Source organism: Oncorhynchus masou, chromosome 5 (assembly GCF_036934945.1).
Source record: "Oncorhynchus masou masou isolate Uvic2021 chromosome 5, UVic_Omas_1.1, whole genome shotgun sequence".
Lineage (NCBI taxonomy): Eukaryota > Metazoa > Chordata > Actinopteri > Salmoniformes > Salmonidae > Oncorhynchus > Oncorhynchus masou.
In genome coordinates this window covers 30,646,899-30,661,143 of record NC_088216.1, presented here as the reverse complement: position 1 = coordinate 30,661,143, position 14,245 = coordinate 30,646,899, and the positions used below count along the sequence as shown (strand labels likewise).

Sequence of the window (14,245 nt, the reverse complement as noted above, 5' to 3'; positions counted from 1 at the left end):
CCATGCATTCTTTAATTAATTACCAGGTAAATAGGTAAAATAAAGTATAACCCACACTTCAAGACTATTCCCCATGTCCCTTATGCATCAGCTGGTGTAGGTTTAAACTGATATGTATAGTGTGCAGGGCCCCTACCATAGCATTGACGTCCGTCCCCAGTGAAACCAGTGGAACACTTGCAGGTGAACTGTACGCCTTCTCCGGGTCTGCAGGCGGCATTGGTGTCGCAGCCGTGTCTGCCGGTGAAACATGGGTTCTGCTCTGGTGGGCCACCTGTCAATCAAAACAAAAGTCTGTTCTCTTGAGGGGTAGCAGTGGGTTCCGTGTTAGTGGGTGATGCCATCAATGCCTAGTTCAGGGATCGTTCTGATGTTATAGCTAGAATTTAAGTGAAATAGTTGCAGTAAACATGGAATGGACTAATTGGTTGCAATTCACTTATAGGCTACATATAGTCCTTCAGTAAGGCTTTTGTGTGGCTGTTTTCAGATGATGGATTTTGTAAAACAAGGGATCAGGGAAGTTCTACTTTGAATACTTCAGTCTTTGGATACTTCAGTCTGAAACGCCACAGTATAGTACTACAACCTGAAATGAATCGATTCCCAGTAACCCACACGTTAGTTATTGTTGGAAATGGCTTACGCTGTGGAATACCTGGACAAGATATATTGACATCAAACACACATCTCAGTTTTGTACACACAGGCATGTGTACACACATCACACCTCTCCTGGCTGATGCGCCGACTGCTTATCAGACAGCTGCTTATTGGGGAGGGGGGCACGTTTGAAGTCCCTGCTCCTCCAGACCCCATTGCGTCCTCACAGGAAACTCGGCACAGATGTTCCCCTTTTGCCAATAAACTCCAGCTGAGTCAAGTTTGCTTGCATAACCTACCCCCGGCCCCCTGATCGCCACCCCCGGCCATCACCTATGTACCTTTACCCCTCTCCCGGTGCCTTTACCCCCCCCCCTCCCCCCTTCTTCTTACACCTCCTACCTGCAGTAAATAACCTTGTGTGAACTGAAGCACGGCCCCTTGTTTACCTTATCCGCTAACCTTTACCCTGTCAAGGATTTGGGTGTCTTAGAAAGGCCAGCTGAGGAAATACAACAACACTAGGTTTTTGGTTTACCTACGGATAATGTTACACTACAGATAATTACTATTCATTTGGCTCGACATTCCATACTGTGTATAGTCAGGAATTCAAACGCTCTTGAAGCGAAATGTATGTAATACGATGGTCCATTGAGACAACAAATGAGTGGTAACAACATCCCCCAGATGTCTAAAGAAGACACACGTATGAGTAGAGACAGAAGAATCTGTTGGGAAAATGCATACTGTTACAATCGCAGGTCCTGATCCGAATCTCTTAGAACCAGCTGTTCTGGAAACACCAGCAAGAATCTCACAACATTAGGAACCACCGGTGTCTTTGGTTATCCCGTTTGACGTCAATATGTTTCATAATAATATTGTGATTCATAGATGCTACTGAATGCAAGTGCACGTTTAAATGTAATCCTTTAGCTACACGTGGACTGTTTAGAGATCCATCACTCCACTCCGTTCAATAAATTGAACAGTCGTCATTATCATCAGATGGGCTTCACATATGTCCTTGTCCCCGTCTAGTCGATTGAGATGAGCTAAACCAAACATTTGACGTGTTGCAATCTATCTGCCCATAAAGGGTTAGGTAATGAATGTACAGTGCGTGGCTTTCGGACTTATTCATAAAATGAATAAAGTCCCCTTGATTCGGAGTTTCGTACGATTCTCCTATGGAGTTTCCTCCGGGTTCTCATGAACTTGTTTTTGAATTTCCATTGTCATTCCCCACACCACGCTCACACACAGCAGCATCCACCAGTCACAAAACAAAATACACTTTCGTAAACTTTGCTCTTCTCACTAACATCAGTAAGCTGACCAGACCACTAAGTCCTTACTGCACTGGGGCTTTGCTTTACAATTGCTTTCTCGGAGCAGTTCTTGATATCCTGATGCCAAGGGCACATCAGGTCCGGGAAAAAATTTCAGTCTCTCGATGTGCAAAACTGATAGAGACATACCCCAAGCGACTTACAGCTGTAATCGCAGCAAAAGGTGGCGCTACAAAGTATTAACTTAAGGGGGCTGAATAATTTTGCACGCCCAATTTTTCCGTTTTTGATTTGTTAAAAAAGTTTGAAATATCCAATAAATGTCGTTCCACTTCATGATTGTGTCCCACTTGTTGTTGATTCTTCACAAAAAAATACAGTTTTATATCTTTATGTTTGAAGCCTGAAATGTGGCAAAAGGTCGCAAAGTTCAAGGGGGCCGAATACTTTCGCAAGGCACTGTATTTTATCATAGTTTCGTAATACAGTTTCTTCTTCTTTTTGTTTTGTTTAGTCACACCATTTCTCAATTTACAGTAGGTTTGCCAATCAGGTGTGCAGCAAGACACATTAGCCACTCCACTCTTTTTTTCACTTCCTCATCGATCCACGGCGTCTCAGCAGTTCTAACAGTCCGTTTCTTAATAGGTGCATGTTTATCAATAACTGGAAGGAGCAATTTCAGAAATGTATTACAGCGTGTGGATGCTCCCCACTACACACATTTGACCAATCAATCTTCTTTACATCTTCAGCATAGGAATCACTACAAAAATTGTTGTATGATCTCTTAAACACTATTTTAGGCCCTGCCTTTGGAACCTTGGCTTTTCTGGATGCAGCTATTATATTGTGGTCACTACATCCAATGGGTGTGGATGCACCTATAGAACAAAGTTCTGCAGCATTACAAAAAATATAATCAATACACGTGGATGATATACAGTAATTCCTGTACTGTTTGTAAAGACCCTGGTAGCTTGATTAATAACCTGAAGCAGATTACAGGCATTGGTTACAGTAAGCACTTTCTTCTTGAGCGGGACAACTTGATGAAAACCTATATTTTTAGGTCACCCGGAAAATAGACCTCTCTGTTATTAACATCATATACACTATCAAGCATTGCACATATATTATCCGGATAATGAATGTTAGCACTTGGTGGCCAGTAGCAGCACCACAAAAGAAGGCTTTAGATGGGGCAGATGAACCTAAAACCACAACACTGGAACAACCTTTGGAAAGGTATCATCTCTGAGCTTCACTGGAATTTGGCTCTGAACATACAGTGAATTTGAAAAGTATTCAGACCCCTTGACTTTTTCCACATTTTGTTACGTTACAGCCTTATTATAAAAAATATTTTTTGGTTTTATCCCTCATCAGTCTAAACACAATACCCCATAAAGACAAAGCTAAAATAGGTTTTTAGATTATTTTTATACAAATGTATTAAAAATGAACATCTGAAATATCACATTGACATAAGTATTCAGACCCTTTACTCGGTACTTTGTTGAAGCACCCTTCTCAGCGATTACAGCCTTGAGACTTCTTGGGTATGGCACTACAAGCTTGGCACACCTATATTTGGGGAGTTTCTCCCATTCTTCTCTGCAGATCCCTCAAGCTCTGTCAGGTTGGATGACTGCAGTTATTTTCAGGTCTCTCCAGTGATATTTAACGGACCTCTGAGACTATCACAGTGCAGGTGCATTTATACGGAGACTTGATTACACACAGGTGGATTGTATTTATCATCATTAGTCATTTAGGTCAACATTGGATCATTCAGAGATCCTCACTGAACTTCTGGAGAGAGTTTGCTGCACTGAAAGTAAAGGGGCTGAATAATTTTGCACGCCCAATTATTCTGTTTTTGATTTGTTAAAAAAGTTTGAAATATCCAATAAATGTCGTTCCACTTCATGATTGTGTCCCACTTGTTGTTGATTCTTCACAAAAAAATACAGTTTTATATCTTTATGTTTGAAGCCTGAAATGTGGCAAAAGGTCGCAAAGTTCAAGGGGGGCGAATACTTTCGCAAGGCACTGTATGTAAGGTATTTCTGTTTTTTTGTTTCAATACATTTAAACATTTCTAAAAACCTGTTTTCACTTTGTCATTATTGGGTATTGTATGTAGATTGATGAGGGGAAAAATGTATTTTAATCTATTTTAGAATAACGCTGTAATGTAAGAAAACGTGAAAAGGCGAAGGGGTCTGAATACTTTCCGAATGCATTGTATACAGAGACACCTCCCCCTGGATTTATTCCTGTCTTTTTTGGGATGTTATATCCCTGTATTGCTACTGCTGTGTTGTCAAATGAATTATCTAAGTGAGTCTCAGTGATGGCTAACATACGCTATATACACAAAAGTATGTGGACACCCCTTCAAATTAGTTGATTCAACTATTTCAGCAAAACCAGACTTTCAACGTGGCACCGTCAAAGGATACCACCTTTCCAACAAGTCAGTTTGTTGTCAAATTACTGCCCTGCTAGAGCTGCCCCGGTGAACTGTAAGTGATGTTATTGTGAAGAGTAAATGTCTAGGATTAACAACGGCTCAGTTGTGAAGTGGTAGGCCACACAAGCTCACAGAATGGGACCGCCGAGTGCTGAAGCGGGTACTGCTTAAAAATCGCCTGTCCTCGGTTGCAACACTCACTACCAAGTTCCAAACTGCCCCTGGAAGCAACGTCAGAACAATAACTGTTCGTCGGGAGCTTCATGAAATGGATTTACATGGCCGAGCAGCCACACACAAGCCTAAGATCACCATGCGCAATGCCAAGCATCGGCTAGAGTGGTGTAAAGCTCGCCGCTATGGAAATGCGTTATCTGGAGTGGTGAATCATGCTTCACCATCTAGCAGTCCGACAGACAAATCTGTGTCAGGAGAAGGAGAACGCTACCTGCCTGAATGGATAGTGCCAACTGTACATTTTGGTGGAGGAGGAATAATGGTCAGGGGCTGTTTTTCATGGTTCGGTTTAGGCCCCTTAGTTCCAGTGAAGTGAAATATTAATGCTACCGCATACAATGACCTAGACAATTCTGTGCTTCCAACTTTGTGGCAACAGTTTGCGGAAGGCCCTTTCCTGTTTCAGCAGGACAATGCCCTCTTGCACAAAGCAAGGTCCATACAGAAATGTTTTGTCTGTGTGGAAGAACGTGACTTGACACCTCAATCCTCTTATGATCTAGCTGTAGCTTTTCAGCGATCATTTTTCTCACTTTCTCCTCAGATTCCGTCCAAGTCTTGTGTGGAGACTGGGATTCCATCCACAACCATGTTATTTTGCCTTGATTGTCCTTCTTGGTACTCCTGTTTGCCTGTCATTATTAACATCGATCATATGATCTTGTTGCAAATCCACGCAGGGTTTCCACCACCATTTTAATTTAAGCATCAGGTGTCTGTCTTACAGCCACATCCAGCCAAACATAGCGGATAAGCCAGATGTAGCAGGAAAGTTAGCAGAAATATAGCAGAACATAAGCCCAACGTTAGCTGAAGATTATCAATATTTACATGACAGGCTATACTCACTGAGGATGGGCCCAATCCTGTTAGCAGATGGTTAGCAGAACATTAGCAGAATAGTAACAGAAGGTTAACACAACTAGCAGAACATTAGCGGAACATTAGAAGAATGAGAACACAAGCGTAAGCACAAGGTTAGAATAACATTATAGGAGAACATGAACAAAGGTTAGCTGTAACACAAGGGGTTCTACTCACCGTGGATGGAGCCGATCTTGTTGCTCATAGCGTAGCGGATCAGCTGGTTGTCCGAGTCGTACATGACGAAGATCTGGTCGACGCTGAGCTGCTGGGTAGGTTGCACGGCCCTGACCGCCTCGTCATTGGGACAGCTCTGGTAGGTGATGGTCTGACGCCACTGGTAGGTCTTGGTCTGGACGCTGCCGTCCAGTAGGCTCACGGTGTAGTCGCGGTTGGAGGAGGAGGTGATCCCTGAAGAGAATTTGAAGACGTGGAACATTGCTACATTGAACATCCATATACAGTTGGTATCATAAGTATTCATCCCCTTGGCTTTTTTCCCCCACATTTTGTTGCATTACGAAGTTGGATTGGATTTTGATTTGATTGAAATAGATTTCATTTAGATTTTTTTGTCATTGATCTAGACAAAATAGTCCATAATGTCAAAGTGAGAAAAAAAAGTAAAAAAAAATAAATCTCAAATGAATACAGTTGTTGCATAATAATTCACCCCTTTTGTTCAGCCAAGCCTAAATTAGTTCAGGAGTCAAATTTCGCTTAACAAATCACATTGGGTGAAATAATAAGGGTTGACATTAATATTTTATGACTACCCCTTCCTCTCTCCCCCATATATACAATATCTGTAAGGTCCCTCAGTCAAGTGTTGAATTTCAACCACAAAGAGCTTTTCCATTGGTAGATTGGTAACAACAACAAGTCAGACAATGAATATCTCTTTAAGCATGGTCTAGTAATAAGTATGCTGTGGATGATGTATTGAACCACCCAGGCACATCAAACATACAGTTGTTCTTCTGAACTGAGCTGCAGGACAGGAAGGAAACTGCTCAGTGATTTCACCATGAGGCCATTGGTGATTTTAAATGGCTGTGATGGGAAAGAACTGAGGATGGAGCAACAACATTGTAGTGGCTCCACAATAATGACCTAAATTAAGAATAAAAATGTGCAGAATGTATACAGAATAGTCCAAAACATGTATTCTGTATGCAACCGGGCAAGAAAATACTACTGCAATAAAAGCACGCAAAGGAATATACTTTTTGTCCTAAATGGAAAGACTTATGTTTGGGGCTAATCCAACACAACACATCACTGAGTAATTGCCTCCTTATTGTCAGGCATTGTGGTGGTTGCAACATGGTATGGGTATTCTTGAGGCAAAGACTGGGACATTTTCAGGATAAATAGAAACAGGATGGAGCTAATCACAGGCAAAATCCTAGAGGAAACCCTGGTTCATTCTGCTTTCCAACAAACACTGGGAGAGGAATTCCCCTTTCAGAAGGACAACCTAAAACTCAAGGCCAAGTCTATACTGGAGTTGCTTTACCAAGTTGCAGTTTTGACTTAAATCTGCTTGAAAATCTATGGCAAGACTTGAATATGACACCTTGAAAGAGCTTGAAGAATTTTTTAAAGAATAATGGGCAAATATTGCGCAATCCAGGTGTGCAGAGCTCTTAGAGAATTTACCCATGAAGACTCACAGCTGTAATTGCTGCCAAAAGTGTTTCTAAGACTATGTGTCTCATGAAAATAATAAGATAGACTACTATCTGGTCGACCAATAACAACATTGGGATTAATGCTGACCTTTCTTATGTGATTAGATGTATTACAAACTGTGACAGTGTTGAGTTCCAGGTTTGGGGTTACTCAATTCAGGATATCAAAATCATTTTTGTGAATTGACTCAATTGAAATGGAATTGACTGCATTCCAAGTTATATTGGTCATGACTTACGGTTACTGCCATACTGGTAGAGCTCCTTGTATGGGTCGATCTGGACAGTGGAGCCGTGTGGGACCTCAGGGAGATGGCCCTCCAGCTCGGTGCTCACCACCAGGTGGTCGTGCTCGTCGACGCCCTTGAACTCCTGCTTGATGGTCAGCCTCTCGTTGCCCGGTAAGAAGGTCACCTCGGCCTGCCTGGAGAACACGCCACCTGGGGAAGGGGGGGAACGGTTGAGGATGGTTGTGGGGTTGAAGGGTGTTTGTGTGCACGTGAGCAGAGATGGTGGTGGGAGAAGGAAAGAGAGAGATAACCAAGTCTCATAGGTTCTCTTCAGCTCCTGAGCACAAATGTAGGATCGTCTTGCCTTACCCAAAAGCTCAACCATTATGTGATGAAACACAAAACCTAGCTGTACCGAAGATCAGCATTTAAGGGCAACTTAATTCTGCATCCTCACCCATACCCTTGAGTGTATCCCCCCACTTTTGGTTCTCCCTGGAGCCAACAACATTACACATCAAAGGGGAACATTTTGAAAGAAGTGAAGTCAGCTGGAAGCAATGAGCTGGAGCAACATTTTGAGGATCGAAAAGCAGAAAAATGCACCAAAAACGGGAACGCAGAACAAATTCCCCATAATTTTACCCATCATCGTTCTACCAACAAATCATGGGCTCCTGAGTGGTGCAGCGGTCTAAGGCATTGCATCTCAGTGCAAGAGGCATGTGTCACTGTAGTCCCTGGTTCAAATCCAGGCTGCATCACATCTGGCCATGATTGGCCCATCGTCATGCACAATTGGCCCATCGGCGTCCAGGTTTGGCCGGGGTAGGCCGTCATTGTAAATAAGAATTTGTTCTTAACTGACATGCCTTGTTAAATAGAGGTTCCATTTTTTTTAAGTCCAAGTGGAAGACTAAAGTGGAGTTCAACTTGTTGAGGAATGTATCAAAAAGAGAAAGATAGTCCTAATCGCTGCAGTACAGTGCCCTTAACCACTGCGCCACCCGGGAGGCCCTCGGCTTTTAATCTTGTAGAATTCGCTACACACTAGTGAGGAATATAATCGTCTTTTGAGACCAACGTGTGTTTGACAATAGCTGATAATCACCTGAGGAGACGTGCTGTACCAAAATGAACGAATGGCGGGAATCAACGCAATTGTTCATTAGATGACACATTCTCAGTATGGATGAGCCTAGTATGCTGATATTTGTTGCTTACTGCATTCGTTTTTACTAAACAGTACATTCTTAACAGTGTGTAGTACTATTAGTACACAGTATGCAGTTTAGGTAAATAGTATGTAACCCCGATTTTGGACATATACAAGAAAATCTGTCATTCAAAGAGAGCAAATAAATCAAACTAATCAAACTTAACTTGAATAAATGTTGACCTAAGCAGCAATCCCACAGCGGTCATTCACACCTGTCTTTGAAGGACATCTCATTAGACCACAGCAAACAAAGTTCCAAGCCCCAGGTGCCTTTGCAACAATGGAAGGAGAAGCAAAACCAAATGCGACCCTATTCACATTAGAAAAGCCTAATGTCTTCAAATCACCTGCTGCCTTTTTAATGACACTATGGCACTTTCTCAACTGTTTTTCCTTGAAGATTCGTTGCCACTTTCTCCAAACGCATTGAAGCAGAAGATCAGAGTTCACTTCTCATAGACATTCTCCAGGGCAAGAAAGTCTTGAGAAAGACGCTATGAATCAAGGAAGCGAGGAATCACTTTCGTGATTCACCCAATGTTAGCTCTTACCTTAAAACAACTCTTAATGACACGACGTCATGTGCAAGATAATAGGCGAACCAGCTCTTACCAATGATGCTGAAGCCGTTCTCATAGCCGGGCTGCTCCAGAGCGAAGGCCCAGCCGATGACCCCTCCCAGGGAAGAGAGGGGCTGCAGGGAGGGTCCCAAGCCGGCCGGGATGGTGCTGATGGCCACGTAGGCGCGCCCATCGTTGGCCACCACATATGAGTGCAGGTCATTGTTGTAAAACTCCAGTGGCGAGGGCGAGTTGCCCACGAACACCCGGCCGCTCACTTTGCCGTTCATCCGCTGGGGCTTACCTGGGTGTGGAATGTAAGGAAATTAACATTTACATTACATTTAAGTCATTTGGCAGACGCTCTTATCCAGAGCGACTTACAAAAAAATTAACTTAATTTAATTCGATTTCAATTAATATAAGTTCAAATGTAACTGATGTGGGACTGTGTGTCAAGCATTCAGGTTTTCAATTTCATTATGAAATTTTGAATAATTCTAAAACTTTATTTCACGTGTTTCATTAACGAAAGGTAGCAGGATAGCCCTAACCCTTATTACACAAATACTGTATGTACTTTGGGTATGGGGTTACTCCTACCTTCAGCCACACAATCCTTGCCGTTGCCATAGAAACCAGGCCTACAGTGGCAGCAGTAGCCATTGGTGTAGTCCTTACAGTCAGCGAAGGACGAGCACTTCTGCCTGTTACTGGCGCATGTCTCAGAACTGTACGCAAACACTGCCGAAAAGAAGACAAACCACATTCTTAGAAAAAATACAATTTTAGAAAAAAAAGGTGCTGTCTAGAACCTAAAAGGGTTATCCAGCTGTCCCCATAGGAAAACCTTTGAAGAACCCTACATGGAACCCAAAAGGGTTCTACCTGGAACCAAAAATAGTTTTACCTAGAATCAACAATATGCATGATAGTCTATCATGGTTGAGGGTTGAGGAGAAACGTACTTCTTCTCTTCTAGTCTTTTTAAGAAACGTGTGTGTTGAAAATGCCTAACCAATTGTATAATCTATAATCTTGCATACACTTCAAACAGACGTACATTCGGAAGGTATTCAGACCCCTTGACTTTTTCCATATTTTGTTACGTTACAGCATTATTCTAAAATTGATTATATGCAAATCAATCTACACGCAATACCCCATAACAACAAAGCAAAAACAGGTTCAGAAATTTGTGCAAATTTATAAAAACAAAAAAACACAAATACCTTATTAAGCATTCAGACCCTTTGCTATGAGACTAGAAATTGAGCTCAGGTGCATCCTGTTTCCATTGATCATCCTTGAGATGTTTCTAAAACTTGATTGGAGTACACCTGTGGTAAATTCGGGTGGCCTAGTGGTTAGAGCGTTGGACAAGTAACCGCAAGGTTGCAAGTTCAAACCCCTGAGCTGACATGGTACAAATCTGTCGTTCTGCCCCTGAACAGGCAGTTAACCCACTGTTCCTAGGCTATCATTGAAAATAAGAATTTGTTCTTAACTGACTTGCCTAGTAAAATAAAAAATTCAATAGTTTGGAAAGGCACACACCTGTCTATATATTTTTTTTCACCTTTATTTAACCAGGTAGGCCAGTTGAGAACAAGTTCTCATTTACAACTGCGACCTAGCCAAGATAAAGCAAAGCAGTGCAACACAAACAACACAGAGTTACACATCGGATAAACAAACGTACAGTCAAATAACACAATAGACACAATAGAAAGGTCTATACACAGTGTGTGCAAATGTGGTAAGATTACGGAGGGAAGGCCATTGGCCATAGTGGAGAAATAATTACAATTTAGCAATTTAGCAATTAAGCACTGGAGTGATAGATGTGCAGAAGATGAATCTGCAAGTAGAGATACTGGGGTACAAAGGCAAAAGAATAAATAACAATATGGGGATGAGGTAGTTGAGTGGGCTATTTACAGATGGGCTGTGTACAGGTGCAATGATCGGTAAGCTGCTGTGACAGCTGATGCTTAAAGTTAGTGAGGGAGATATAAGACTCCAGCTTCAGTGATTTTTGCAATTCGTTCCAGTCATTGGCAGCAGAGAACTGGAAGGAAAGGCGGCCAAAGAAGTAATTGGCTTGGAGGGGGATCAGTGAAATATACCTGCTGGAGCGGGTGCTACGGGTGGGTGCTGCTATGGTGACCAGTAAGCGGAGATAAGGCGGGGTTTAACCTAGCAAAGACTTATAGACGACCTGGAGCCAGTGGGTTTGGCGATGAATATGAAGCGAGGGCCAGCCAGCGAGAGCATACATGTCGCAGTGGTGGGTAGTATATTGAGCTTTGGTGACGAAACGGATGGCACTGTGATAAACTACATCCAATTTGCTGCATAGAGTGTTGGAGGCTATTTTGTAAATGACATCGCCGAATTCAAGGATCAGCAGGATTTACGAGCGTATGTTTGGCAGCATGAGTGAAGGATGCTTTGTTGCGAAATAGGAAGCCAATTCTAGATTTAATTTTGGATTGGAGATGATTAATGTGAGTCTGGAATGAGAGTTTACAGTCTAACCAGACATCTAGGTATTTGTAGTTGTCCACATATTCTAAGTCAGAACTGTCCAGAGTGGTGATGCTAGACAGGCGGGCGGGTGCGGGCAGCAATCGGTTGAAGAGCATGCATTTAGTTTTACTTGCATTTAAGAGCAGTTGGAGGCCACGGAAGTGAAGTGTTGTATGGCATTGAAGCTCGTCTGAAGGGTTGTTAACACAGTGTCAAAAGAAGGGCCAGAAGTATACAGAATGGTGTTGTCTGCGTAGAGGTGGATCAGAGAATCACCAGTAGAAAAAGCAACATCATTGATGTATACAGAGAAAAGACTTGGCCCGAGAATTGAACCCTGTGGCACCCCCATAGAGACTGCCAGAGGTCCAGGCAACAGGCCCTCCGATTTGACACACTGAACTCTATATGAGAAGTAGTTGGTGAACCAGGCGAGGCAGTCATTTGAGGAACCAAGGCTGTTGAGTCTGCCGATAAGAATGTGGTGACTGATAGAGTCGAAACCCTTGGCCAGGTCGATGAAGACGGCTGCACAGTATCGTCTTTTATCGATGGCAGTTATGATATTGTTTAGGACCTTGAGTGTGGCTAAGGTGCACCCATGACCAGCTCGGAAACCAGATTGCATAGCAGAGAAGGTATGGTCGGATTCAAAATGGTCAGTGATCTGTTTGTTAACTTGGCTTTCGAAGACTTTAGAAAGGCAGGGTAGGACAGATATAGGTCTGTAACAGTTTGGGTCTAGAGTGTCTCCCCCTTTGAAGAAGGGGATGACCGCGGCAGCTTTCCAATCTTTAGGGATCTCAGACAATACGAAAGAGAGGTTGAACAGTCTAGTAATAGGGGTTGCAACAAATGCGGGGGATAATTTTAGAAAGAAAGGGTCCAGATTGTCTAGCCCAGCTGATTTGTATGGGGTACAGATTTTGCAGCACTTTCAGAACATCGGCTATCTGGAGTTGGGTGAAGGAGAAATGGGGGAGTTGCTGTGGGGGTGCAGATCTGTTGACCGGGGTAGGGGTAGCCAGGTGTAAAGCAAGGCCAGCCGTAGAAAAATCCTTATTGAAATTCTCGATTATTGTAGATTTATCGATGGTGACAGTGTTTCCCAGCCTCAGTGCAGTGGGAAGCTGGGAGGAGGTGCTCTTATTCTCCATGGACTTTACAGTGTCCCAGAACTTTTTGGAGTTTGTGCTACAGGGTGCAAATTTCCTTTGAAAAAGCTAGCTTTGCTTTCCTAACTTCTTGTGTATATTGGTTCCTAACTTCCCTGAAAAGTTGCATATCGTGTGGGCTATTCAATGCTAATGCAGTACACCACAGGATGTTTTTGTGCTGGTCAAGGGCAGTCAAGTCTGAAGTGAACCAAAGGCTGTTCTTAGTTCTACATTTTTTTGAATGGGGCATGCTTATTTAAAATGGTGAGGAAAGCACTTTTAAAGAATAACCATTTACAAAATACTGATGGAATGAGGTCAATATCCTTCCAGGATACCCAGGCCAGGTCAATTAGAAAGGCCTGCTCGCTGAAGTGTTTTAGGGAGTGTTTGACAGCGATGAGGGGTGGTCGTTTGACCGCAGATCCATTACGGACACAGGCAATGAGGCAGTGATCGCTGAGATCCTGGTACAAGACAGCAGAGTTGTATTTAGTGGGCAGGTTGGTCAGGATTATATCTATGACGGTGCCCGTGTTTACGGATTTAGGGTTGTACCTGGTAGGTTCCATGATAATTTGTGTGAGAATGAGGGCATCTAGTTTAGATTGTAGGGTGGCCGAGGTGTTAAGCATATCCCAGTTTAGGTCACCTAACAGTACAAACTCTGAAGATAAATGGGGGGAAATTAATTAATATATGGTGTCCAGGGCACCGCTGGGGGCTATAACAAGCAGTAAGAGACTTATTTCTGGAAAGGTGGATTTTTAAAAGTAGAAGTTCAAACAGTTTAGGCACAGACCTGAATAGCATGACAGAACTGCAGGCTATCTCTGCAGTAGATTGCAACTCCACCACCTTCGGCAGTTCTATCTTGGTGGAAAATGTGGTAATTGGTCAGAATTTTTGGTGGCCTTCCTATGCTAGGATTCAGACACGGCTAGGACATCAGGGATGGCAGAATGTGCTAGCGAGAGCATACATGTCGCAGTGAATAAAACAAACTTAGGGAGGAGGCTTCTGATGTTAACATGCATGAAACCAAGGCTTTTACGGTTACAGAAGTCAACAAATGATAGTGCCTGGGGAATAGGAGTGGAATAGAAGATACCACAGTTGACACTGCATGTCAGAGCAAAAACCAAGCCACGAGATCAAAGGAATTTTCACTCCACTAGAGCTCCAAGACAGGATTGTGACGAGGCACAGATCTGGTGAAGGTGTTGGGGAATAATCAGAATTAGTTGGTAACATAGGTAAGATGTTTTATATTCATCATATGTTTGTAAGTTACTTCTCATCAGAATGTTGTTTTTGTATAATACTGTGGCGTGGTTGCAGTATCTGTTCTATGTCAAGACTAAGTTGCTTGGGC

General features: G+C 42.8%; 1 protein-coding gene across 1 annotated transcript in view; it reads right to left on the bottom strand.

Annotated features, from left to right (window-relative positions):
• LOC135539406 (nidogen-1-like) overlaps window positions 1-14,245 on the bottom strand; it is a 65,685-nt gene that overhangs the window by 32,739 nt on the left and 18,701 nt on the right. The window contains exons 6-10 of the mRNA XM_064965277.1: window positions 9,785-9,925; window positions 9,234-9,485; window positions 7,412-7,612; window positions 5,656-5,889; window positions 137-274 (exon numbers count right to left, since the gene is read on the bottom strand). Coding sequence (XP_064821349.1) covers window positions 137-274; window positions 5,656-5,889; window positions 7,412-7,612; window positions 9,234-9,485; window positions 9,785-9,925 — 966 coding nt within the window. The remainder of the gene's footprint in view (window positions 1-136; window positions 275-5,655; window positions 5,890-7,411; window positions 7,613-9,233; window positions 9,486-9,784; window positions 9,926-14,245) is intronic.